At 52.3% G+C, this 25,758-nt stretch overlaps 1 protein-coding gene across 1 annotated transcript in view; it reads right to left on the reverse strand.

Moving 5' to 3' along the window:
• The window catches only part of SEPTIN9 (septin 9), a 143,233-nt gene extending 122,533 nt beyond the window's left edge, over nucleotides 1–20,700 (reverse strand). The window contains exon 1 of the mRNA XM_060082627.1: nucleotides 19,848–20,700. Within this exon, the coding sequence (XP_059938610.1) occupies nucleotides 19,848–19,869 (22 nt within the window). The 5' untranslated portion in view covers nucleotides 19,870–20,700. The remainder of the gene's footprint in view (nucleotides 1–19,847) is intronic.
• Nucleotides 20,701–25,758: the final 5,058 nt, after the last annotated feature.

Here is a 25,758-nt window from a genome sequence, read left to right on the forward strand (position 1 = left end):
AACAGAGCTTGGCATATCGTAAACATGGATAGCTGGTGTTCTTGAATTCTCTCATTTGAACGAGGAGAAGCCATGGATGCTGAGCCCTGTTCTAGGGACCCTTGAACAGAAGGGTCTCTACCTAGAGGGATTTGCCTCTATGATTAGAGTTGCCTCAAGCCTCCAAGTGCATGGGTGCGTGTGTGTTCATACATACGCGTGACTCTCTTCACGTGCTTACCCAGAACCCATCTGACATAGCTCTGAATTATGATGTCAGGGCCAGGCGAGTGGGCCACAGGGCTGAGGCTCCACTTCCACTGGAACCAGGTGAATCGAGCTTTTGGTCGGCACAGGAAGCCAAAGAGAAAGAGCAGGGGAGAAAGGGTGGTAGGCTCAAGCCCAGCCTGGTCCCCTGCCCTAAAGACAAAGCAGAGTGCATGGAGCCTGATGGTGGAGGGCCCTTGTCACAGACATAGTCTCAGTAATATTACACTTTGAAACTCAAGTTCTCATAAAATAATAGACGCCTGGCATTGGCCAGAACCTGAGGTCCCTTCTACTGCAATCCTGAACAATCTCCATACAGTCCCTGTTTGAATACTTCTAGGCATGGGGAACTCACTACTTTGCAGAAGAGCTCGCTCATCTGTCAGAAAGTGAAACTTGCAAGAAAAACTCCTCTTTAGGTAATGAGTCAAACTCCACTTTCTGTTACCTTCCAAGTATCTGGTTATGGTTTTGTATTTTGGAGGAACTCAAAACAAGCCCTCTCTTTCTTCTACGTGACAACTCTCCAACTATTTGGAGACAGTGACTGTAGCTCTCCTCTTTTCTGCGTCTCCTGTGCAGGCAACCACCAGCCCCCTTCCAGTCCCCTTCTCTGACCCGTCTCAAGCCCTCTCGCCGTGCAGGCCCCTCTTCTGGGGCCCTCACTTGTCCATCCACATCCTCCTTCAGGACTGAGCCCTGGAGGGGCCCCTCTGTAGGCAGGCCCTGCTGTAGGTTGAACTGTGCTCCCCAAAAGATATGTTGGAACCCTACTGCCTGGAACCTGCGAACATGACCTTATTTGGAAATCAGGTCTTTGCAGATGTGATCAAGATAACGGCACCCCGAGTTAGGGTGGGGCCCTAAATCCACTACCTGGTCTCTTTATAAGAGAAAGGAGCGGGTGATTTGGACCCAGAGACACACAGGGGAGAAGGCCACGTGGTGACAGAGGCAGAGACTATAGTGATGTGGCTCCGGGTCAAGGAGCACCTGCAGCCACCAGGAGCTAGGAAGAGGCATGGAAAAGATCCTCCCTCTGGGCCTCCAGAAGGAATCAACGCTGATTTCGGTGTTTTTTTGTTTTTTTTTGTTTTTTTTGCGGAACGCAGGCCTCTCACTGCTGTGGCCTCTCCCATTGCGGAGCACAGGCTCCGGACGTGCAGGCTCAGCGGCCATGGCTCACGGGCCCAGCCGCTCCGCGGCATGTGGGATCTTCCCGGACCAGGGCACGAATCCGTGTCCCCTGCATCGGCAGGCAGACTCTCAACCACTGCGCCACCAGGGAAGCCCTGATTTCGGTTTTTTGAGTCCCTGGATTGTGGTCATTTGTTATGGCAGCCACAGTACCGATCCAGGGCCTGAGCAAGGGTGGCCCAGTTGGCACCGTGTCCCGCGCCCCTCAACCCCTGCAGCCAAAGTCTTCATCCGTCATCTTGTCTCACTGGCAAGATCAAGAGGCCATTCACCCCGAGTTCCGGTCAGCAAGTATCTGTGGATTTTCCCACACCCCCAGTAAAGGCAGCCCAGACGCTCACCGAGCACCTGCTGTCAGGGGTCTCCCGCCATCCCGGTGCCCCTCATCCAGCTCACTCTGGGCAGCCCAGTGCCCTTCCCACACCCCATCATCCTGGGGCCCCGGGGCAGGCCCAGAACCTGCATTTTAGCAGGTTTTCCAGGTGACTTCATCAGCCAGCTTGGGGGGGCTCTGGGCCAGGTGATCTTGGCCCAGGACCCCAGGACAAGGGCCGACCTGGAGTGTGAACCCTCCCGACCTTGAGAGACTCCCTGGGGCACAGGTGGGTCTCCTGAGCCCCCCAGAGCTGGGGCACGCAACGCCAGGACAAGCCCTCAACTGCACCGGACACTTCTGGCAAAATCTCTTCTTCTGAACATAAACTGTCCCCACCCACCCCACTTTCTGTTCCTTTGAATGAACAGCAACAAAAAACATGATTTTGTGCCAAAGGTGGGGCTGAAATTTCCCAGAGTCCAGTTTCCTGTCAGGCCTAGGTACAACCCGCAGGAGCGCTCCCTATATGTGTGTGTGTGTGTGTGTGTGTGTGTGTGAGTGCACGTGTGTGCATGCACGCGTGCACGTGTGTGTGTGTGTATGTGTGTGTCCCCCTCCACATGCAGCCTGGGGAAGGGTGGAGAAGCTCACGGAAATTCTTTCTGGTGTCAGGAAGATGGAAAAACGGAAAATGGGCACATACACGTGTGCGCACACACACACACACACACACACACACACAGAGGGAAGGCCTTCCTTTCCTTTTGTCTCGAAGGATCTCTGGGCTTGGGAAACAAGACCGGATGTCAGGAATTTGAAGATCTGTCTTGAGCATCCCGGCAACTTCCCTCGGGTCCTTCTAGGTGTGGAAGGCGTTTCTCCAGTTTCTGCTGCGTCTCCTGTTCCCACCCCACCCTGTTTCCTCCTCCGGGCTCCTCCCATCCCTGGGCCGCCTGCTCTGACCGCCACCCTTGCACTTGGCTGTGAACCATTTCCTCTGCACCACGCGCATGCGCACAGCGCTGGGGGGAGCAGAGAGGGAGGCTTTCTCTGCCGAGCGGAGCTGAAGGGGCTTCTCTTCCTGGTCCCGGGCCTTGTTCGGCCTCTGGCACAACTGCCACGGAGTTAGCAGCCAGCAGGCCCCTTCCCGTGGACCAGCTCTATCCCCCACAGTGCCCCCGCACCTGGCCAACACTGGGACACCTGGTCCCAGCGCACTTCCTGTGCGCCAGCTCCAACCTGCGCACCCCCTCCAAAAGTTTCTCAGCCACCCAGTAAGCTGTTGCTAGAGACCAACTCCATCCACACCCTCCGGCAAGAACTTTTTTGCCACCAGCAGGCCGCAGGTGTCTGTGGCAGCCACAGACTCTCCAACAAGGCCTGAGCCCAAGGTGAAGCAAGGCAGGAATGACACCCCGAGTTCCTCATTTCTTCTCATGTATCTTCCCTCAGCCCCGGAGGGAGTAGCTGCTTCTTTTGTGTGTGCGGTAAAATATCCATAACATAAAAGGTACCATTTTAACAAGTTTTAGGTGTACATTCCAGTGGCATTAATACATTCAACATTGTTGTGTAACCGTCACCACCATCATCTCCAGAACTTGGTCATCTTACCAACTGAAGCTCTGTCCCTATTAAACACTAACCGCCCCCCCTCCCGTTCCCCCAGCCCCTGGCGACCACTGTCACATGCATCTGCTCCGGATCCTGCTCTCCGTTCTTTTGGGTATATAACTAGAAGGGGAATCGCTGGATCATGTGGTAATTCTACGTTTAATTTTCTGAGGAACCACCAAACTGTTTTCCATAGAGTCTGCACCATTCGACATTCCCACAGGCAGCGCCCAAGGTTTCCAATTTCGCCACATTCTCCCCGACACGTGTTACTTTCTGGGTTTTTGTTTTTGTTTTTGTTTTTGTTTTTATATAACAGCCATTCTAATGAGTGTGAGGTGGTATCTCATTGCAGTTTTGATTTGCGTTTCCCTGATGATTAGTGATGTTGAGCATCTTCCCATGTGCCTGTTGCATCTGTATGTCTTCTTTGGAGAAATGCCTGTTGAGGCTCTTAGCCACTTTTTTAATTGGGTTGTTTGGTTGTTTGTAATTGAGTTGTAGAAGTTTTTAATATATTCTGGATATGAATTCCTTATCAGATATATGATTTGCAAATATTTTCTCCCATTCTGTGGGTTGGCTTTGCATTCTGTTGATAGCCATCTTTGAGTCACAGAAGTTTTTAATTTTGATGAAGCTCAATTTATTTATTTTTTATTTTGTTACCTGTGCTTTTCAGTGTCTTATACAAGAAATCACTGCCAGGGACTTCCCTCATGGCGCAGTGGTTAAGAATCCACCTGCCAATGCAGGGGACACGGGTTCGAGCCCTGATCCGGGAAGATCCCACATGCCGCAGAGCAGCTAAACCCATGCACCACAACTACTGAGCCTGCACTATAGAGCCCGCGAGCCACAACTACTGAGCCCACGTGCCACAACTACTGAAGCCCACGCGCCTACAGCCCGTGCTCCGCAACAAGAGAAGCCACCGCAGTGAGAAGCCCGCGCACTGCAACGAAGAGTAGCCCCCGCTCGCTGCAACTAGAGAAAGCCTGTGTGCAGCAACCAAGACCCAACGCAGCCAAAAATAAATAAGAAAGAAAGAAAGAAAGAAGGAAAGAAAAAGAAAAAAGAAGTCACTGCCAAATGCAACGTTCCAAAGCTTTCCCCTACGATTTCTTCTAAAGTAGTTATTTCTCGTCTTTGCTCTTTCCATGTTCCTCAGAGTCCTCTTTCACCCTTGCAGTAAACACCTTTTACCAGTTAATAATTCGTTATACTTCACTTTGCTGTTCAAATTACTGGTGTGGTTTCTGTTTCCTGCCTGGGCCTCGACTGATACACCAAGTAAGTAGAAGGAAGGAAGTAATGAAGATAAGAGCAGAAATCAAGGAAATGGAAAATAGAAGCAAAATAAAGCCAAAAGTTGGTTCTTTTAAAAGATCTACAGATCAACAAACTCATAGCATGACTGATAAGAGAGAGAGGAAAAGAAATGAAGAATATAAATTACCAATATTAGGAATGAAGGGTTATCCCTAAGATCCTATAGATATTAAAATGATAATAAATATTATGAACAACTTTATATGAATAAATTCAACAACTTACATGAAACAGACAAATTCCTTCAAAATACAACTTACCAAAATTGATACAAGAGGAAGTAAAAAACCTGAATGGCTCTCTCTATATATTAAATAAATGTATATTAAATTATATTTAATATATTTATTTAATACATTTTTGGGGGGGCTGTGCTGTGCAGCTTGTGGGATCTTAGCTCACCTACCAGGGATTGAACCTGGGCCCTCGGCAGTGAAAACACTGAGTCCTAAACTCTGGACTGCCAGGGAATTCCCTAATACACATTTTAAAATTAATTTTGTAACTTAAAAAAAAAAAACTTTCCAAGAAGAAAACTCTAGGGAAAGATGGCTTCCTTGGTGACTTCTATCAAACATTTAAGGAAGGAAATAACACCAATCTTGTGCAAACTTTTACAGAAAACAGATAGGAAGGAACACTTTGATCACCTTGAGGCCAAAATAACCCTGACCAAGACAATATCAAAACAAACTAACAGGGCTTCCCTGGTGGCGCAGTGGTTGAGTCCGCCTGCCGATGCAGGGGACACGGGTTCGTGCCCCGGTCCAGGAGGATCCCACATGCCGCGGAGCGGCTGGGCCCGTGAGCCATGGCTGCTGAGCCTGCACGTCCGGAGCCTGTGCTCCGCAATGGGAGAGGCCACAACAGTGAGAGGCCTGCGTACCGCAAAAAAAAAAAAAACCTAACATAAAATACCACACCAATATCCCTCTTGAATCTACACACACACAAAACAAATCCTTAACAAAAAACTAGGCAAATCAAATCCAGCAATATATAAAAAGGAAGCTCAACACATAAATTGAGTTTCCTGGACTTATTTCCTGGTGTAATATTCAAAAGTCAATCATTGTGGGACTTCCCTGGCGGTCCAGGGGTTAAGACCCTGTGCTTCCACTGCAGGGGGCGCAGGTTCGATCACTGGTTGGGGAACTAGGATCCCTCATGCTGTGCGGCACAGCCAAAAAAAAAAAAAAAGTCAATCATTGTAATTCACCTTATTAATAGAATAAAGAAGAAAAGTGACCGTTTCAATAGATACAGAAAAAGTATTTACAAAAGTCAACACCATTCATATTAAAAACTCTGGAAAATTAGGGATAGAAGGGAATCTCCTCAGTCTGACAAAAGGCATATATGGAAAACCTATATTTAACATGATACTTTCTTTCTTGCACAAGGCAAGGATGTCCATGTACCACTTCTATTCAATACTGTACTGGCAGTTCTAGCTTGTGAAATAAGGCATGAAAAATAAAGGCATCAAGATCAGAAAGAAAGAAGTAAAGCTGCCTATTTTCAGACAACATGGTTGTTTACTTAGTAAATCATAAAACATCTACAAAACAAGTGCTAGACTAATAAATGAATTTGACAAGGTCATGGGATATAAGATTTATACACAAAAATCCACTGTATTTTTACATAATTTTTATATACTAGCAGCAAACAATTGAAAACGAAATTTAAAATATATATTCAATTTACAATAGCACCAAAAACAGTTAGAAATAAATTTAACTATTGACATGAAGATCTTTTCATTGAAAACTCCAGAACAACATAATTCTGTAGAGATTAGAGAAATACAAAAAAAAAGCTTAAAAAATGGAGACACCATGTTTATAAGACTAGAAGACTCAATGTTATTAAAATGCCAATTATTCCTAAATTGACCTATAGATTCAATGCAATCTCAATCAAAGTTCACATAGCATTTTTGTAGAAGTTGATACTCTACTTCTAAAATTTATAAGGAAATTCAAAGGACCAAGAAAAGCCAAAGCAATGTTTTGGATATATTAGGAGATCTTATTTCAAAGCTTATTATAAAGCCACATTAATCAAGTTAGTGTGGTACTGGCAAAAGAATAGACAAAATACTAATAAAACACAAGAGTCCTGAAATAGAACCACATATACAAAATTAATTGATTTTCAACAACGGTGCCAAGGCAATTTAATGGGGTAAGAATGTCTTTTCAATAAATGGTTCTAGAACAACTGGATGTCCATACAGATAAAACAACAACAAAATGGACCTTAACCCCCTACATCATACCATACAGAAAAATTAATTCAAGGTGGTTTCTAAACCCAACATAAAAGCTCTAACTGTAAAACTTCTAGAAGAAATCATTGAAAATACCTTCGCCACTTGGGCGTAAGCGAAGCTTTCTTACAAAGAACACAAAAAGTGGTAACCACAAAGAAAGAACTTTGTTAAATTAAACTTAGTCAAAATTAAAAACTTTTGCTCACCAAAAGCTATATCATTAAGAAAAGAGTAGGCAAGCCACAGACTGGGAAAAAATATTTGCAATTCATGTATCTAACAAAAGACCAGTATCCAGAAAGAATAAGAACAAGTCAAACAACCCAATTTTAAAATGGGCAACAGGGCTTCCCTGATGGTGCAGTGGTTAAGAATCCACCTGCCAATGCAGGGGACACAGGTTCAAGCCCTGGTCCGGGAGGATCCCACATGCCACAGAGCAGCTAAGCCTGTGCACCACAACTAATGAGCCTGTGCTTTAGAGCCCGCGAGCCACAACTACTGAAGCCTGCACGCCTAGAGCCCATGCTCCGCAACAAGAGAAGCCACCGCAGTGAGAAGCCCGCACACCACAACGAAGAGTAGCCCCCGCTCGCCACAACTACAGCAAGCCCATGTGCAGCAACGAAGGCCCAAATCAGCCATAAATTAATTAATTTTTTAAAAAGGAATAAGCTTGTCAGAGCTGCATGGGATTTTAAAAAAATAAAATAAAATAAAATGGGCAACAGATTTGAAAAGACGTTTCACAAAGGAAAATATACAAAAAGCCAATAAGAACATGAAAATGTGCTCAACAGCATGAGTCATCAGACAAATGCAAATTGAAGCCAGAATGAGACTGCCACACACCCACCAGAGTGACTACATCATGAAAGAGACAGTACCGGACGTTGGTGGGGATGCGGAGCATCCAGAACGCTCAGACGTTGCTGGTGGGAGCATCTGACACAGTCACTTGGAGAAAAGAGCTAGCATTTTCTTACAAATCTAAACAGATACCTATCCTCTGCCTCAGCGATTCTACTCCTTGGTATCTACACAAGAGAAATGGAAGCATATGTCCACAAAATCTTGTACAAGCATCTTTATTCATGAGACCCCCAAAATGGAAACAACCAGGGGCCCATGAACAGAAGGACTTAAAAAAAAAAAAAACAGAGAAAGTTCATGCAGTGAACACTATACAACAATCATGGAACAACTACTGTTACCTGTGGCAACATGGGTACATCTGAAAAATATATACATAGTCAAACCGGCAAAATTCATTTACAGTAGAAAAAAATCAGAAATTTGGTTGCTCCCGGGGCAGTGGAGGCAGACACCGACCAGGAAAGGGCATGCAGGGGTGATGGTGATGTTCTACACCCTGATAGGAGCCAGGATACAGACAGCGGTACCCTAAGATCTGTGCGTTTCAGGGTACATACATCTTACCTCAAAGAAAGAAAAAGAACCATAAACAAATACTGGCCTCTGGTTAGTGAGAGGCAAGCTGAAGTGTTTACGGGGTAATGTGGACTGATGCCAGCAACTGATTTTGAAACGCATCCAAAAAAACCACACGGAGTGTTGTTGGCTAGAGGGAGGGGAGTGTGAGGAAGCAGAGAGCAGAACGTGCCCCGCAGAATCAAGGTGGTGGGCGTGGGATTGTTCACACCGTCATCTTTCCTGTGCGTTTGAAAGTTTTTCATAGTAAAAAGTTGGGAAATTTTAAAAGAGACTGAGATATATCAACCAGAAATAGGGAAGAAAGAAGAGGTGGCAGGAGACCCCTCCCCGAAGCCCAGAGCTCTCAAACCTCGCTTGCTTGGCCAGGTTTAGGACCACCCCGGGCGAGGTCTGCAGCGCTCCAGCCCCGGTGCCAGGGGAGGTGCCGTCCTCACCTATTTCCCGTGCTCCCCACCTGCCACCTGCAGCAGACGCAGTGGGTGTAAATAACACCTGAGCAGCCTCTTCCCACGAATTCAGCGAAAATGAAAACCCAGCAGGCGCTGGGCTCTTGAGGGCCTGCACCGCCACCTCCTGGAAGAAAGGCTTCCTGCACCTGAATTCCTGCCCCTTTCTGGGGTTCGGCTTCACCGCGGTCCCCTCGCTCCCTTCCAAGGCTCAGCCAGGCCCCAACTGCAGTCAATCTACGGGTGAGATGCATGGAGGATGCACGTCTCCAGAACCCGGGCTCCTCTGTCCACACCTCCTCAGAGGGATGCACGCTCCCCTTCCGCCCCCAGCTGCTCTCTACAAGCTGGGGGGTGGCGAGGACTACGGGGCATTCCTGGAGATACGCACCCCCCCCAAACACACGTCACAGAGGCACAGCCCAAGACCACCCTCTCCAGGTGGTGAACAAGCCCCCAGCCCGCAATCACCCCCAGCCCCTTCCCTCTCTCTCGGACACGGCGACATCAGGATTAGGACACTCAAAAGACCCTTGAACTTGGAAAAACATTGAAAACAGTCATTCTAAAGCTATAGTTCTTTAGTTATTTTCAGATCACAATATACCGACATCTCCCAGGGCAGGCATGGCTGAGGGCCCTGCATCCTTGGATGGAATACGCCACCTGGAGAAGGAACCTGGGCCCCGGGGGAGGGACAAGCCGGCCAGAGCTGAGCTGGGCGGATGGTGGGGGGCAAAGTCCAGACTGAGGGCTGCCCAGTGTGGACATCAGGGGCAACAGGGCCAGAGGAGGACACGGGCCTGAGCAGAGCCATGGAAAGGGAGGGCTTGGGCCGTGCACTGAGCCCCTGTGCTGACAGTCACACCTGTACTGCCCCCACCAGATGCCCCGCAGGTGGTTGAGGATCTTGCTCTCTGAGTAGCACGCAGGGCTCTTGGGGCTTTGACCAAAACGTCCCCTCTGTGGGGTGGGGTGTCCTGTCAGGGAAGCTCTTGAATTTCCTTTGTCCCTAAGTCCCACCAGCCTTCTCCAGGTGAGCAGAAACAGTGCCAGGAAAGGCCAGAGGGAGAATCCAGGACAGGCTGCCCAAGGGCCAACTTCAAGATGCCCTGGAAACAGGAGCAGAGAAGCAGCATCTCAGGCCACTCCAGCGGGAGGGGAGGGTCGGTCCCCTGACCCGTGAGCCACATCACGGTCACACGTCCCCAGAAGCACCTCTTCTCTGACACCCGAGCCCTGGAGGCTGCAGCCAGCAGAGCAGGCTAGGTGCCCGGGCTCCCTGGGCAGCTCCTTCCTGCTGCACCAGCTCTGGATGCGGGACAGGGCCAGGCTCTGTGCGGAGGGGCCACAGGCTCGAGGGAGCGCCAGAGCAGGAGAGGAAGGCGCTCGGCACACCCAGGCACTCTAACAGCGCGTGCGTCCCGAACTTCCCTGCACCGCCTCCCTGGGTGGCAAGGGACACGGAGGGGACACAGTGGACCTCGGGGGAGCAGCAGAGGGTCTGAAGGAGAAGGGGCAGGAGGTAGGGAGGGCAGCTGGGGGGGCCAGTCTGGGCCAGAGGACAGGGTTGGCCCCAGAGGGGAGAGAAGGGATGCAGAGGCCAGCGAGTGGAGGAGGCACAAAGGGAGCCCCAGTGGGACCTGGAGCTGGGACAGAGCGGGAGGGGAGGAGCCCAAGGTCACAACAGGCTCAGCCCCCAGCCCTGCCTGCCTGGCCACCTCGCTTCTCCTGCCCCAGGAACCGGGCACCAGGCCAGAATCCCCGGGCCTCTGCTACTGCTCCATTATGGGAAGAGGCTCTGACTCACCCCAGCTCTGAGGGCCAGTGGGATGCCCTGGAAAACATTCTGTACTTCCATGCCTCCCCCAGAGTCAGGGGCCCAGAGCTGGGGAGAAACCTGAGGCTCAGAGGGACCGGTGGGATGGGACGGTGTCCTCAGACACACTGGCCACTACCCCACATGGGGGCATGAGCAGGCATGTGTGATATCCCTGCCAGAGAGTCAGGACCCAGGAGATACAAAGCGAGGAGGCCCAGAGTCATGCTTCCCCTGAGGCCGTCCGCTCCTCGGGTCACCTTCCCAGGACTCAGGCCACCCCACCCTCGGCCAAGCATGCACCAAACCACAGCCTCTGCGCCCAGAGGCCGCAAGTGCTTCCTCCTAAAGATAGCAGCCCGCGGGGCAGGACTGGGCAGGGTTGGGCAAGGCTGGCCAACACGTCAGGGCGTCCAGCGGCCTCTTCAACCACCAGGGTCCACCCAGCAATCAGAGGTCCTCCCTCTCCAACTGCATAGAGTGACGGTGATGGCCACCCCTCCAGGCCCCCCTGCTTCTCCTCCCTGCCTGCTACAGGCGAGTCTCAGCAGCCACGGAGCACTCAGGTCCTGCCACTTTCTCCACCCAGCACACCGAGGAAAGAAACGAACCCTCACCAGGGCCTCCGAGGCCTGGCATGACCTGGCCCCGCCTATCTTGCTGGTCTCAGACTTGCCCCTCTCCTCCAACAATGCAGTCCAGCCACTTGCACCTCCGTGATGTTCTAACCTCAGGGCCTTTGTACTTGCTCTTCCCTTTGCCTGAATGTGCTTCCTCTGGATCTTGACCTGTCAGGTCCTTCTGGCCACGTAAGTTTCAGCTCAATGTCACCCCCTCAAGGAAGGTGTCCATTAATACACACCCCCCCCACACACACACACCTACTAACAATCACATCACATCACCTGTTCTTTGCTTCTTCATCTAAAGTCATCAATTGATGTGTTTATTGGTTAGCTGTCTGACATCTAGTTCAGACTGCCAGCCCCAAAGGAGCAGGGACTGGCTCCTCACTGTAGGTCAAGAACCTAGGAGATGGCTGCACGTAGTCCGACCTCAATAAATATTTGCCAGATAATTGGGACAACAGGTGTCTAGTGGTCCTGCGAACAGCCACCCGGAGACATCATGACCTGAGGTGAACTTAAAGCGCAGGACAGAGATAGAGGTCACTGATTGTTCACACTTGCTGGAGGAAGGCAGAATCGGGACCACGCAGAGGAACAGGCTCTGGGCGTATGGGCTCCTGCCACGCAGAGCTGGGCGGCTCTTCACATCCACCTGCTCCAGCAGACAGGCCCAGCCCAAAAGCATTTTCAACTTTTCATAGAAAAGTTTCAGAGCTGGTGCCTCTTTGCTAATTTCCAAGGGGTGTGTTGCTTTGTTTATCCAGCTTTGCTCAAGTCAGTTTCCTCATTTGCTAAAAAAAAAACAACAAAACTTAACTACTGCACCACTTCCCTGGTGGCACGGTAGTTAAGAATCCGCCTGCCAATGCAGGGCACATGAGTTCCATCCCTGGTCCGGGAAGATCCCACATGCCGTGGAGTAACTAAGCCTGCACACCACAACTACTGAGCCCACGCTCAGCAACTACTGAAGCCCGTGCGCCTAGAGCCCATGCTCCGCAACAAGAGAAGCCACCGCAATGAGAAGCCCACGCACCGCAACGAAGAGTAGCCCCCGCTCGCAGCAACTAGAGAAAGCTGCGTGCAGCAACAAAGACCCAACACAGCCAAAAATAAATACATACATACGTACATACCTTAAAAAGAAAAAAGAAAGAAAGAGGGAGGGAAGATCAGAAGATCTAAGGCAGGTCCCAAGCCCGCAGGCAGAGAGGGGTCTCCAGGAGCTGAAATCTGCGTTGCTATCTGTCCTGAGTTCATTCGAGGCCTGGGGCCCAAAACAGTCTCCAAACATGGGCCTCTGGTTAAGAGGAAATCTCCCCAGTTTCTCTGTTGGGTCCCACCCCCACCCTGCGCCCAGCCCAAGGGGAGCAGACTTGACATGAGGGCGGTGAAGGCGGGACCCAGTGGTCCAGGGGACTTTGGGCAAGGCGGTTTAGGTGGTAGCTTCCGGACAGAGGTTTGTGCCCGGATAGGAAGGGAGACAATGGGGATGACCAGCTCCAAGCAGGAGGCAGACGGAGTCTGGGATTGCAGAAGCAAAGAGGGAGAATGGGGCTGGAGGAGGCTTCCTGAGATGGAGCATGGGGACAGACCAACAGACACTGACACACAGACAGCCAGTCTCACACGGAGGCTGGGCACTGAAACCACTGAGAATAGGAGGCCCACCTGAGAGTGGACCCCAGGAGACCCCAGGCTGGCTTCCTCGTCAGTCCAGAAGGACACAGGCCTGGGCTGCCCCGGGCAGAGCACATGTCCAGCCATGCCCAGGGCCAGAGCTGAGGCTCCCTGGCCAGCCTGAGGGTATGGTCAAGGCCAGCCCAACCCAGGATTTCCCCACTTCCTGCCACCCCACCCAGTGAAGCCAGCCTGGGTGTGAAAGAAAAAAAAAAAAAAAATCAAGAGCCCAGGACGAGAACTTGGAGCCTAGTCTCACACCATGTACAAAAGTTAACTCAAAATGGATCAAAGGCCTAAATGCAAGAGCTAAAACTGTAAAACTCTTAGAAAGAAACATAAGGGGAAAGCTTTGTGACGTTGGGTGTGACACTAAAAGCACAGGCACTAAAAGAAAAACTAGATAAATTGAGCTTCATCAAAGTGCAAAACTATTGTGCATCAAAGGAGACTCTCAACAGAATGAAAAGGAAACACACGGAATGGGAGAAAATATTTACAAATCATAGTCTGATGAGGAATTAATATCCAGAATATGTTTTAAAAAAACTTCTACAACTCAATCACACATACACACAAAAACCCAATTTAAAAACTGACAAAGGACTTGAATAGACATTTCTCCAAAGAAGACATATAGATGCCAACAGGCACATGAGAAGATGCTCAACATCACTAATCATTAGGGAAACGCAAATCAAAACTGCAGTGAGGGCTTCCCTGGTGGCGCAGTGGTTGAGAGTCCGCCTGCCGATGCAGGGGACGCGGGTTCGTGCCCCGGTCCGGGAGGATCCCACATGCCGCGGAGCAGCTGGGCCCATGAGCCATGGCCCCTGAGCCTGCGCGTCCGGAGCCTGTGCTCCGCAATGGGAGAGGCCACAACAGTGAGAGGGAGGCCCGCGTACCGCAAAAAAAAAAAAAAAAAAAAAAAAAACTGCAATGAGATACCACTTCACACTCATTAGAATGGCTGTTATATATGTATTTTAAAAAATAACATGTGTTGAGGAGGATGTGGAGAAATTAGAACCCATGGGCACTGCTGGTGGGAATGTAAAATGGTATAGTTGCAGTGACAAGCAGTATGGTGGTTCCCCCCAAAATTAAACATAGAACTACCATATGGTCCAGCAATTCTGCTTCTGGGTATATACCCAAAATATTTGAAAGCAAGGACTCAAGCAAATACCTATACATACATGTTTATGGCAGCAATTTTCATAATAGCCAAAAGGTGGAAACAACCCAAATGTCTACGCATAGATCAATAGATACACAAAATGAGGTCTCTCATATAATGGAATATTATTCTGCCTTAAACAGGAGAAGACTCTGACACCTGCTACAACATGGAGGAACCATGAAGTCATTAAGTGAAATAAGCCAGTCACAAAAAAGACAAATTTGCATGATTCCACATATATGAGGAAACTGGAATAGTCAAATTCATAGAGACAGAAAGCAGAAGGGTGTTTGCTGGGGTCAGGTCGGAGGGGGGAAAGAGGAGGTAGTGTTTCATGGAGTTTCACTTTGGGAAGATGAAAAAGTTCTGGAGATGGATGGATGGTGGCAGAACTATGTGAACGCACTTAAGGCCACTGAACTGTACACCTAAAAATTACAGAAAAGGTACATTTTATATCATATGATATCGCTTATATGTGGAATCTAAAAAAATAGGACAAATGAACTTATTTACAAAACAGAAATAGAGTCACAGATGTAGAAGACAAACTTATGGTTACCAGGGGGGAAATGGGGGAAAGGATAATTAGGAGATTGGGATTGACATATACACACTACTATACATAAAATAGATAACTAATAAGGACCTACTGTAGAGCACAGGGAACTCTACTCAGTACTCTGTAATGGCCTATATGGGAAAAGAATCTAAAAAAGAGTGGATATGTGTATATATATAACTGATTCACTTTGCTGTTCACCTGAAACTAATACAACATTGTAAATCAACTATACTCCAATAAAATTTTTTTTTTAAAAAAGGTACATTTTGGGCTTCCTGGTGGCACAGTGGTTGAGAGTCCGCCTGCCGATACAGGGCACACGGGTTTGTGCCCCGGTCCGGGAAGATCCCACATGCCACGGAGCGGCTGGGCCCGTGAGCCATGGCCACTGAGCCTGCGCGTCCGGAGCCTGTGCTCCACAACGGGAGAGGCCACAACAGTGAGAGGCCCGCGTACCAAAAAAAAAAAAAAAAAAAAAGGTACATTTTATGTTGTGTACATTTTACCACAATTTTTTTAAAAATTGGCACTCTGGGCCTCCCTGGTGGCGCAGTGGTTAAGAGTCCGCCTGCCGATGCAGGGGATACGGGTTCGTGCCCCGGTCTGGGAGGATCCCATATGCCGCGGAGCGGCTGGGCCCGTGAGCCATGGCCGCTGGGCCTGCGCATCCGGAGCCTGTGCTCCGCAACGGGAGAGGCCACAACAGTGAGAGGCCCGCATACCGCAAAAAGAAAAGAAAAAAAAAAAAAAAATTGGCACTCCATGTCCTTATAGTACAGAATGGCTGCAGTGACCACTCACAAGTGGCTCAGGACAGTCCCAATCTCACACTACGATGTTACTGAAAGCGGTTCTTTAATGCATAACAGTGCAATTGTCATGCCATTCTTTAGTAGGACTTTACATAGAAATAAATCCTCTAATCAGGGAAAGTTTTGGACAGACCAATTTGGAGCTCAAAGAAAAAAACATTACAAGGCACCAGGCGAAGATGCCCTTATTGGGCAGGCTGACCCAGGTACCAAAGCTCTCCATCCTAGGTCCACTCTGTCCCCAGGGCCTGCCCCAGGCCTCACCCCCACCAAGAGGGAACACAAGGCAACTCCAGCAAGAAGGTGCCTGGAAGGGGGGTGGGCAGGCTTCTGCAGTTCTCATGGGGCTGAGCTTCCCACACCTCACCAGGGGTAGGGGACCCAATGGCCAGAGTGCAGGATGGCAAGTGATCTTGGGACATGGAATCATCCTGTGCATCCAGAATGCATGGGGACTGAAGTGGGTTGAATGGTGCCCCCCCCAATTCATGTTCACCTGGAATCTGTGGATGTGGACTTATTTGGAAAAAAGTGTCTTGCAAATGTCATTAGGATAAGGTTCTAGAATTTTGGTCGTCCTGGATTGTCCGAGTGGGCCCTAAATCCAGGAACAAGTGTCCTTATAAGAGAGAAGCAGAGGGAGATTTGAGACATAGAAGAAGGCAGAGGCAGAGACTGGAGAGAGGCATCCACCAGCCAAGGGTGCCAAGGAGCGCCGGCTGCTGCCAGAAGCCAGGAGGGAGGCCTGGAAAGGATGCTCCCTCCGGGCCTTCTGAAAGAACCAAGCCTCGGACACCTTGAATTTGGACTTCTGGCCTCCAGAGCTGGGAGAGGATCAACTGCCGTCGTTGTAAGCTCCCCAAGCGGTGGTACTTGGTTACAGCAGCCCCAGGAAACCAAGGCCCTCGTCAGTCAGAGGTGGAAGAGGAAGAGGGCCAGGAGGGCCTCGGGCCAAGCTTCTCGTCTTGGAGACGAGGAGAGTGAAGCTCTGGCAAAGAGAGTCCAGGAAGCTGATGACCGCAGCGTCTGTCCAGGCCAAGAGTATGAAATGCCCGGGGACCCAGAGGCAAGAGGGTACAGCAGAGTGAGGACCGAGGCACGCCTCCCACGGTAGGGGCTGTCCAGCTCCCTGCCCTCCCCATAACCGTGACACAGGACACCCCCGAGCAGAGCAGAGTGCCAGCTCTCTCCTCCCGGGTGCAGCACAGCCCGGCCCTTCCAGGTCCCCGCGCCAACCTTCCTGATCGAGCGGAGAAACGTCCACATTCTCTGCAGACAGCTCACCGCGTGGCCCTTCCCACCCTCCCCGAGGCCCAGCTGAGCTAAGTCACAGCCCCTCAGTGGAAAGTTCCCTTCCTGGAGAGTCTCCCTGCTGAAACACAAGCACTTGGAACAAGATAAAACTGCTTGATTTGTAAAAGCCACAAAGCCAGTCCAGAACAAGGAAAAAAGGCCGACCCTTGGCTGGAAGGAGCACCCTGTGTCTCAGCGGCCAGTCACTGCTCCGTGACTCATTCCCTCTCGGCTGACGAGCCCTCCGGCATCTTCCCAGGGCAAGGCCGCAGCCTCGAGAGGGCTGGAGGCTGCCTGACTGCAGAAGAGGACCCAGGGCCCACGTCCCAAACCAGATGGGAGCTAGGTGCTCGCAAGAGACGGAGGAGGGAGATCTGAGGTCTCCTGAGGCTGCCCGCACCTGCCCCAAGCCCCCTCCTCACCAGCCTCTCCTGGACAGCTGCTGGGCAGCGGCCAAGAGTCAGCCAGACACGCCTTAAATGCCAGCCCAGTGGGCCATGAGTAGTGACAGCTACTTCTGGAAACTGGTGGGTGGGGCATCTGGCCAGACAGGCCCCCCGTCCACACACACGCTCGGCATCCTGGCCCCCAGCCCCACCTCCGCCCGGTGCGGACTGAGGCAGCCGCAACTGTCTTACGTTGTCACTAAGGGGCAGTGCCCTTGAGAAGCAGGCCCGCAGCCGGCGGGGTCCCCAGAACAGGCTCAGAAGCCCGCTGGCTGTGGGCATGCGGCCTCAAGGCTGTGCTGATCCAACTCCCTCCCTTTACAGGTTGGGAAACTGAGCCCAGGGCTGCAGAGCGAGACTTGCTCGAGGTCCCAGCAGGGACGGGGTGGAATTTGCTTCCCCAGGGACTGCTTAAGCTCTGAGTTACAAGTAAAGACCAAGGTCAAGGTCTAACCAGGTTTGAGAAACATGGGGAGACAGCTTGGGGACTTCACTCTTCTGGAACCAGTTTCTAACCGAGCTTTGAAAGAAGTATTTTTTAATGCAAATGCATCCAAATGAGGATTTCATAGAAAGTACCAGTTTTTCCTCAGGCACATCCTGGGAGAAGGTCCCTACTTCACCCCTCGTTGTGCTGTCCTCGGCCTAGGGTGTGGTGCTCAACACTGTTATAAAGGCACAGAGCGGACTGTTTGTTCAGTTCATGAAAAGTTCCTCAAGTTCGCTTAGCCCAGGAGGTTCCAAGACGTTGCCACCGCTTCTGATTCCCCAAGGACCCCCTCCCAGCCTCTGTGCCCTGGCTCTCTGGTCCCCTGGCGGTCACCCAGCTGGGCCTTGGCTTGGTCATTTGTTAAATGAAGGCTGGGCCGGAGGCCCCTGGCAGCCAGGCCAATGGAGTAACCATCCTCCCTGGTCCCACAGCCTGCAGCCCTTGCCAGCCGGAGAGCAAGGCACCCTGGCTAGCGCCCCGTCCACCCCAGCTGGCCCGCGTCACTGAGCTCAAACACACATGAGATGCGGTTCCACCAGCCGTGCCTTCCGCCAGTCTCCGTAGCTGCCCCACCTCCCGTGGTCAGTCGCGGTGCCCATTTGTGTGCCCTGCAGCACAGACGTGTGTGCACACACACGCACCCCGCCAGCAGCTCCCCTGCCTGTGGCTGCCCCATCAGCCCTGACTCACACTGGGATCTGATCAGCCCCTAGAGCAGCAGGCAAGGGGCTGTCTTCAGAGGAGCCACTGACATGCGCCTTCCTTCCCTCTGGCCTCTTGGGGAGTCCCCCCTGCAACACACACAGTGGCACACAACAGACCAAGCCAGTGGCACTTGGGGAGTGACATTCTTATCCTCACTTTGACCCAGGGGTCATCTTGGAGCACCTGAAGCCCAGAGGCTGATGCCCCAGGACGTCTCAGGCCTGCACAGTGTACCCCAGCACCTGGCTTGAGGGGTGTGCCGTAAGCAGCAGGCCCCATAATGAATGGGAATTATTCGTGATGATGTCAGATGCTGACACAGGACACGAAGCCCGAGAAAGAGGGGCTCCTAACCGGGGTGACTTAGGAGGGGTGGCCTCTTTTCTCTCCACTGCTTGGTTCCTGCCCCGATGGGTCTGAGCCCACTCCAAAGTGACCCACTTGGCCTGGATCCCACACAGGGTGCGGGGACCGATCCAGGGACCTGGAAGGTCCCTTCAGCCCAAGGACCAGCCAGCCATCTGCCCTCACTCCTTGCCCCAACATGACATTCTGATATTCTGATCAGTGATTCTGCCCCAGAATCTGAGCAGAGCCCACAGCTCCGATCTTTCTGTCCTAAATCAATCCCATCCAACCATGGATGATCATCGCTACCCCCTCTCTGTCCACGGTGCCCAGGTGAGTACAGGACCTGAATGACACCAGCACCTCCAAGTGGGAGTCACCTTGGTCAACTCCCCCAAGCTTCCGGCAGAATAGAATAAGCTCTCTCCACTGTACGTGTGCATACGCGCACGCGCACACACACACACACGCATTTGCACATCTTGTCTGGGCACCGGGAGCTCCCGGCCCTGTAATCAACTCCCGGGAAGGCACCGAAATGCTATTTCAGGGAGGAGACCAAGGCGGCCTTGAAGACGGACTTTGGCTGGTAGCGAACAAACAAACCACACAGTGGACAAACAAACCACGATCGGCATCCCGGTGCCGCCACCCCGGACCCCAGCGCCAGAAGCAGGTCCCCCCACCCTTTCCCAGACTTCGGCGCCCACAGTCTCAGCATTCACGGCCGTCTTAAGATGCAAAAGTGGCACATTGGGAAATGAAAGAGAAATACTGAGGGGATGGAGAGCCGAGTTTAAATAAAAGCCCAACTTAGCGAAGCTTCACTTTTGGAACATTACGTCCCAGGACCTCAGAACAGTCAAGAGGAAAAGAAATATGTCCACAAAAATGAGTCAAAGTGACCCTTGGGTGCTTATTTCCCGAAGCATAAAGAAAGTTGTGAGTTAAGGGGAAGGGGCAGCTGGGGGAGGAGGGCTGCTTGCCTACCTGTGATCCGGTCTCTCTCCATCACTACGGATATATTTAGCAGCAGGCGGGAGTCCCGGCGTCCCCCTTTCCAGAGGCGTCCTCCCCTTTCTCACCCCGTCGCCCTCCCTCTTTCTGCCTCCTCTCCTCCTCCTCCAAAAACACTCTTTGTCTGGTCTAATTTCTTCAATCTGTTGCAATCACGAATGCATCCAAATTACCACATTTCCATGTGCTGATCATATGTTTGTGCTCCAAACTGAAGTAGCATTGTCTCTTGGAATCGGGAGGGGAAAGGCAGCGAAGGAGAGAAATAAAAGAAGAGGCGGGAGCAAGGGCCGGACGTGGGCCTTGAAAGGCTCCTGCGGTCCCCAGGGTCCTCCGGGCCGAGGACCGGCCGGCGGGGCTTTGTGCGGTGGTTCCAGAGGTGCGGCGTGCGGCGGCTTCCGGTGCCTTCTCTCCACCCCCTCCAGCCCCTCCGCCCGGGCTCGTCTCGCTGCTCCTTTTTAATATCCACTTGGAGAAGCTTAACTTAGCCTCTTGGAAACCAGCTCACAGAATCAAATTCCTGGAGACTTCCAGAGTCTTTCATTTCCCCCCGGCCAGCGATGCTGCGATTCCCTTTGGTTGGAGCGTTTGAAAATCCTGGTTCCTGCCTGCCCGCCTTCCCTTCCCTCCACTTCTGCCGGCCCTTCACCCCCACCCTGACCCGGCCGGAAGGAGGGGCACTCGCGCCCCAGGCAGGGGCCGAGGGAAGGTTCAGGAACACCTGCCGGGGATGAGCCCGGAGAAGTCACCCCTGCAGACGCCCGGGTGTGCCGTCCGCCTGCGGAGACAGAGGCAGCTGGCCGTCCCACCCCAGCCGAGAGGGGAGCGCGGGATGGAGACTTCCTGGAAGAGTCCTACCACTCACTCATGAGTCAGTGAGGCTCCAGCTGTCCCCTGGGAGGGAGCGCAGCTCCTCATCACTGATTTCCCCAGACTCAGCGCCTCTCTGGGAGAGGACACGGGGCCTGGCCGGGCTGGGGGCTCAGCACTGCTCCCTGCTATTCACCTGGGGTCCCGGGACTGCTCAGCTGGCAACTCGGGGGTGGAGGGGGACAGCAAGTGGTCAGAGCGAGGGCTGGGGGGTACCCCCTCTGCCCTTGAAGCTTCATTCACCGCAAGGGTGCAGACTGGCAGCCCTCTGCCCAAGACACAGAAGCAGGTTTTGTATGCCTAACTGACCCTGTCTAAAGAAAATGTGTATTCGTGCCCATGTTGAAAACGGGCAATTTCACCGAGAACTCCAGATTTTCCTCTTCTCTCGGAAAAGGGAGGGCATATAGCCACATGGAATGAGCCTTCCTGCCTGGCCCAAGGGGCTGCCTTGAAGAGTGCTACCCTCTTTAGATGAAACCGCGTTTTCTGGATTGCTGTGGTCCCCACGGCCCCGTCACTCATTTTCGTTATCTGCCAGCCCCTCCTCCAGGTGACCTCTGAGTTTACAATCCTGCCCTACAGGGCCACATGAGCCACATGTCAACACAATGCACACTTCTCTGCTGGATGTCACAAAGTCCCCGTCCCCTCCTGCCCAGCAGGACCCCAAATGCAGTCTCCTAGGTAGCAAGGGCATCTTCTTGGGGGTTGGGGGGTGACACCTTCTGGGAGACACCAAATAGCAACACCCCATCCCCAGCAGAGTCTGGAGGACAGCTCCAAAGGTGGCCGCCTGCACAGTGACGGAAGGTGGGCACTGTGGTAGGCTGAACAGTGGCCCCAAAGATCTCACAACCTAATCCGTGGATCCTGTAAACGGGACCTTATTTGGAGAAAAAGTCATTGCAGGTGGGATTAAGTGAAGGATCTTGAGATGGGAGATTATCCTGAATCAGGGGGTTGGGAGGGTCCTAAATGCCATCACGTGTACTCACATAGAGGGGGGCAGAGGGAGATCTGACACAGAGAGAGAGACAGAGAGAGAAGGGGATGTACAGACGGATCAGAGAGAGATGTGAAGAGGCTGGCCTTGAAGAGTGGAGTGACGCGGCCACAAGCCCAGGAAGCCTGGCAGCCCGCAGAAGCTGGAGCAGGCAGGGAACAGCTTCTCCCCTAGAGCTCCCCAGGAGCCCGGCCCTGCCAAGACTTGGATTTCAGACATCCGGCCTCCAGAACTGTGAGAGAATAAATTTCTGTTGATTTAAGCCCCCATGTTTGTGGTAATTTGTTACATCAGCCACAGGACACTCAAACAGACACCACAGACAGACTTAAGAGCCAGGGCTCCCTGTACGATGTTTTCTGGTGATTATATTTCATTCTAACACATTACATTAAGCCAACCACCAACAATTAAGTTAGAACAATGGGAATCTTGGAGGTTTTTTGATTTGTTTGTTTAGTCTCCTTTCTGATTTTGAAAAAAATATTCCTTATTGTTTTTGTCTGATTATAAACATACTATATGTTCATTGTATTAGATTTAGAAACTACAGAAAACGTATGAAAAAAGAAACCCCTTTAATGCCACAGGGCACTCTTCGACACCAATTCCCACTGCGCTGAGCAGGCTCAGGAAGGCCCCACGGGGCGGCAGACCAGGCCAGCTGGGGGGACGGCTGGACCAGGACGAGGAGCCCAGCCGTGGCCTCAGCCATCCTGACCACCTGCTTCAGGTGCCGGCTGCACACGCTGTGCATTTTGTTGCTGCGGTTGGTGCAGCTGCTGAGCACAGCTTGACCCTCGGTTTTTCCCCGGCATAGTCTGGCTCAGTGTCCATTCCCCAACCATGCCTAAAACTCCAAGCATTCTGGCCCAAGCGGGGGATAATTTGAAACCGAAAACCTGGCAGCGCCGATTGGCTCCGATGGGGCCGTGTTAGTCACGAGCCGTGAAGAGGCCAGGCACAGAGGTGGGGTGAGGCCAGGCAGTGGGAGAAGGGGGCGGCCGACCCCCACCGCTCACTGAGTCCTGGCCTCAGCACCAGCCACTCAGGGGGCAACTGGTCAGCAGGCCAGGGCTCCCCACGTGGCTTCTCCTTCTAGCAGAACAAGACAGGGCTCTGTGGTTATGAAAAACTTGGTCCTGGTCTTTGATTTCACCAAGCATATTAGCATAGTAAACCAGTGAGCAGCCCCAGTGAGGGGGCTGGCTTTTGAACTCAGCACATCCCCAAACTGACCAACGCCTTATGCCCTGGGGAGGCAGGACCCGCCCCGCGGGGCCACAGTTCTGGGAACTCTGCTTGTGCCAGCCAGCAAGCCCCAGCTCCCAGCCACCGGAGCCTGCCCACATCCTGGGATGGGTACTGTTGCCCAGCAGCCCCTTCCAGACAGTTCTAAAGGCAGTATCTCTACCCTTGACCCCCACAGACCTGTACCTGTGATCTGCATACTCCCAGCCACCTTCTTTTTGATGTCACCATCACCAGCGAGGGGCCCAGTGCAGGGTAAGGAGGAAGAGAGAGGCCTGCTTTATCTTTAAAGACACTGCTATGCCCCTTTCCACGAAGTGCGCGTGCGCGCCCCGGCGCCTGGCTGGGACGGGACACAAAAGAGGCAATCCCAGTGACCCCTGAACTCCCATCACAAGCCAGGAGGCCTGGGCTGGCCCAGCCATGTGGAAAGGGGGCAAGCGCTCCAGGTGAATCTGACACGGGCAGCAGGGGCCTCAGGAAGGGGTTGACAAGAGGGGCACAGCCTTGCTCCTGGGGTACATTCTGGGGAGGGGCCTGTGAGGAGGCGGGGGAAGAAGGATTCGCTGAAAGGACACTTTCTGAGGCTCTGGGCTCAGATTCTCTGCCACCTCTCCCCTCCCCCTCCCCTCATTCAGGTACTTGCGAATCCTCCATAATTAGCTCCAAGCTACAGAGGATGCCAACCTCTCACTTCAAATAAAAGACTTTTCCGTTCATTTCCTGCTCATCCCCAGACTCAACCACACAGTTTGCTTCCCTGAGTTAAAAATAAAGAAGCTCCAACCCCCAGACCCCCTCCCGCTGACCCTCCTGCAGTCACTGCTACTGTACCTGCCAGCAAAGCGGGCAGCCGGCCGAGACCCTCCAGGGCCGGCCCCAGTCTGGCCGCCAGCAGCCTTCCAGAGCAAGACGAATTCCGGGCCCGGGGCCTGCTGCATTCCTCTCCGGAATCTTCTCTCCACTTTTTATTGCGCCTCAAGTTTCGGCTGTTCCTAAATAAATACGATCCAGCTACTCTCTGCCCTGGGGACTGCTGCAGGGTTTACTGGTGCAAACAGCCTGGGCCGGCCTGTTGCTCTGGGAGTTCTTCCAGGTCAGTGTGGAAGGAAATCTAGACAATGGAGAGAGGCGGCCCAGACAGGGCCAAATTCCACCGCTAACGGCCCTCATGCTCAGCCATCAAACCTTGGCTGCAGCCCTGCCGGAGCTGGGAGCTGGCACTTTATTCCTAAAGGCCCCCAGCTGCCTGTACAGAGCAAGGAGGATCCAGGGGCGTGGAGCCCAGGGTCCTTGATAGAGTCTGCCCCAAGGCCCCTGTGTTTAAACTCTCCGGAATACACGAAAACTCCCCAAAGAGCTGGTGTCTTTCACTTCCCACTGAGATCCCAACATTCTGTCTGCTCAGTGGCACCCAGTAAAGGCTCTCTGGATGAACAATGCATCTGAAGATCCAGTGTGTAGACTAATCCAGACCAGTCCTGCCCAGCAGAACTTTCTGCGTTGATGTAAATGCCGAGTATCTGCTGCGTTCAATATGGCAGCCATGTGTGGCTGCTGAGAGCCTTCCGTGGGGCCAGTGCTATGGAGGAACCGAGTTTTTAATTTGTGTTAAATAAATAATTTAAATGTAAATAGCCACTGTGCCTATTGGTTGCCTCTCCTCCTCGTCCTCCCTGGAGACATGGAGTTCTCCATAAATTTCTTCCCCAGAAGGCAAACAAAGAGAAAATCTACTTGTCAACCAAGGCAAAAGAGGACCGATATTTTTATTTTAAACTCGTTTTTTGGCCAATCCCCCCCAGCTTCTCCTATCAAGTTCAATTCAACAATATTTACTGGCTGCCTGCCATGTGCCATAAGAGCACCCAGCCCTACGGGGTGGGGAGGATAGAGGAATCCCCGCCACCCACCTGCTAACGGGATTGGCAGGCTGGGTCAAATTACCCTGGAAAGAGAATGGCTTCCAGAGCTGTGACCCCTCCAGCAGGGAGGGGAGAGCAGGGGTGAGAGGCTAGACAGGGGAGGGAAGCCTCACGCTGGGTTTACCGTTTATCCTATGAGGAGAAGGGAAGCAAGGGTTCTTTTAGTCAGAGGACCACAACCAGGTCTGTTTTAAAGAATCCCGTGGGTGGAGCCTATCACCCAGGCCCAGGCACACAGAGGGGACTGAGTAAAGACCCCCAGACACCAACTGGACAGGGAGGAGGAGCCTCTGGTGGGGAGAAAGGGTGGGGGGTGAGGGGAGACACAGAGGCCTGACCGAGACATGGCCAAGATCACGGGTGGCCTGTCCAAGGGCCATCTGGGGGGATGGTGAGTCGACAAGACCGTGGCCACCTATTGACCTGGGGGGGCTGGGGTGGGGCAGAGGTCAAGGACGACACTGAGCCTTGTCACTTGAGTGCCTGGGTGGATGGCGAGGCTGAAACGTGAGAGAAGTGGAAGAGTGGGGATGTCAGTGTGTCGGGGGGAGTAACAGCTGGGGATGCCTGCGGGGGCCCAGGTGTCAGGTGCACAGCGGCCAAAACTCTGGCGGTCTCTTCCTGGACCAGCTCCTCCACAAAGAACACTCCCTTCCCTCCCTCAGTGACAGAGTGAGCGGCTCTTCTGTGCTGCCCTGGAGAAAGGGTGGGCAACGAGCTGGAGGGGCCCTACCCCTCCTCCGGTGCCTGCTGTCCACGGGGGACGACAATGAGTACAGCTGAGTGACAGGACACTGGCGTGGGGCCCTAGCCGGGCCTGGAGCAGGGCCCC

Source organism: Mesoplodon densirostris, chromosome 18, assembly GCF_025265405.1.
Source record: "Mesoplodon densirostris isolate mMesDen1 chromosome 18, mMesDen1 primary haplotype, whole genome shotgun sequence".
NCBI classification, from domain to species: Eukaryota; Metazoa; Chordata; class Mammalia; order Artiodactyla; family Ziphiidae; genus Mesoplodon; species Mesoplodon densirostris.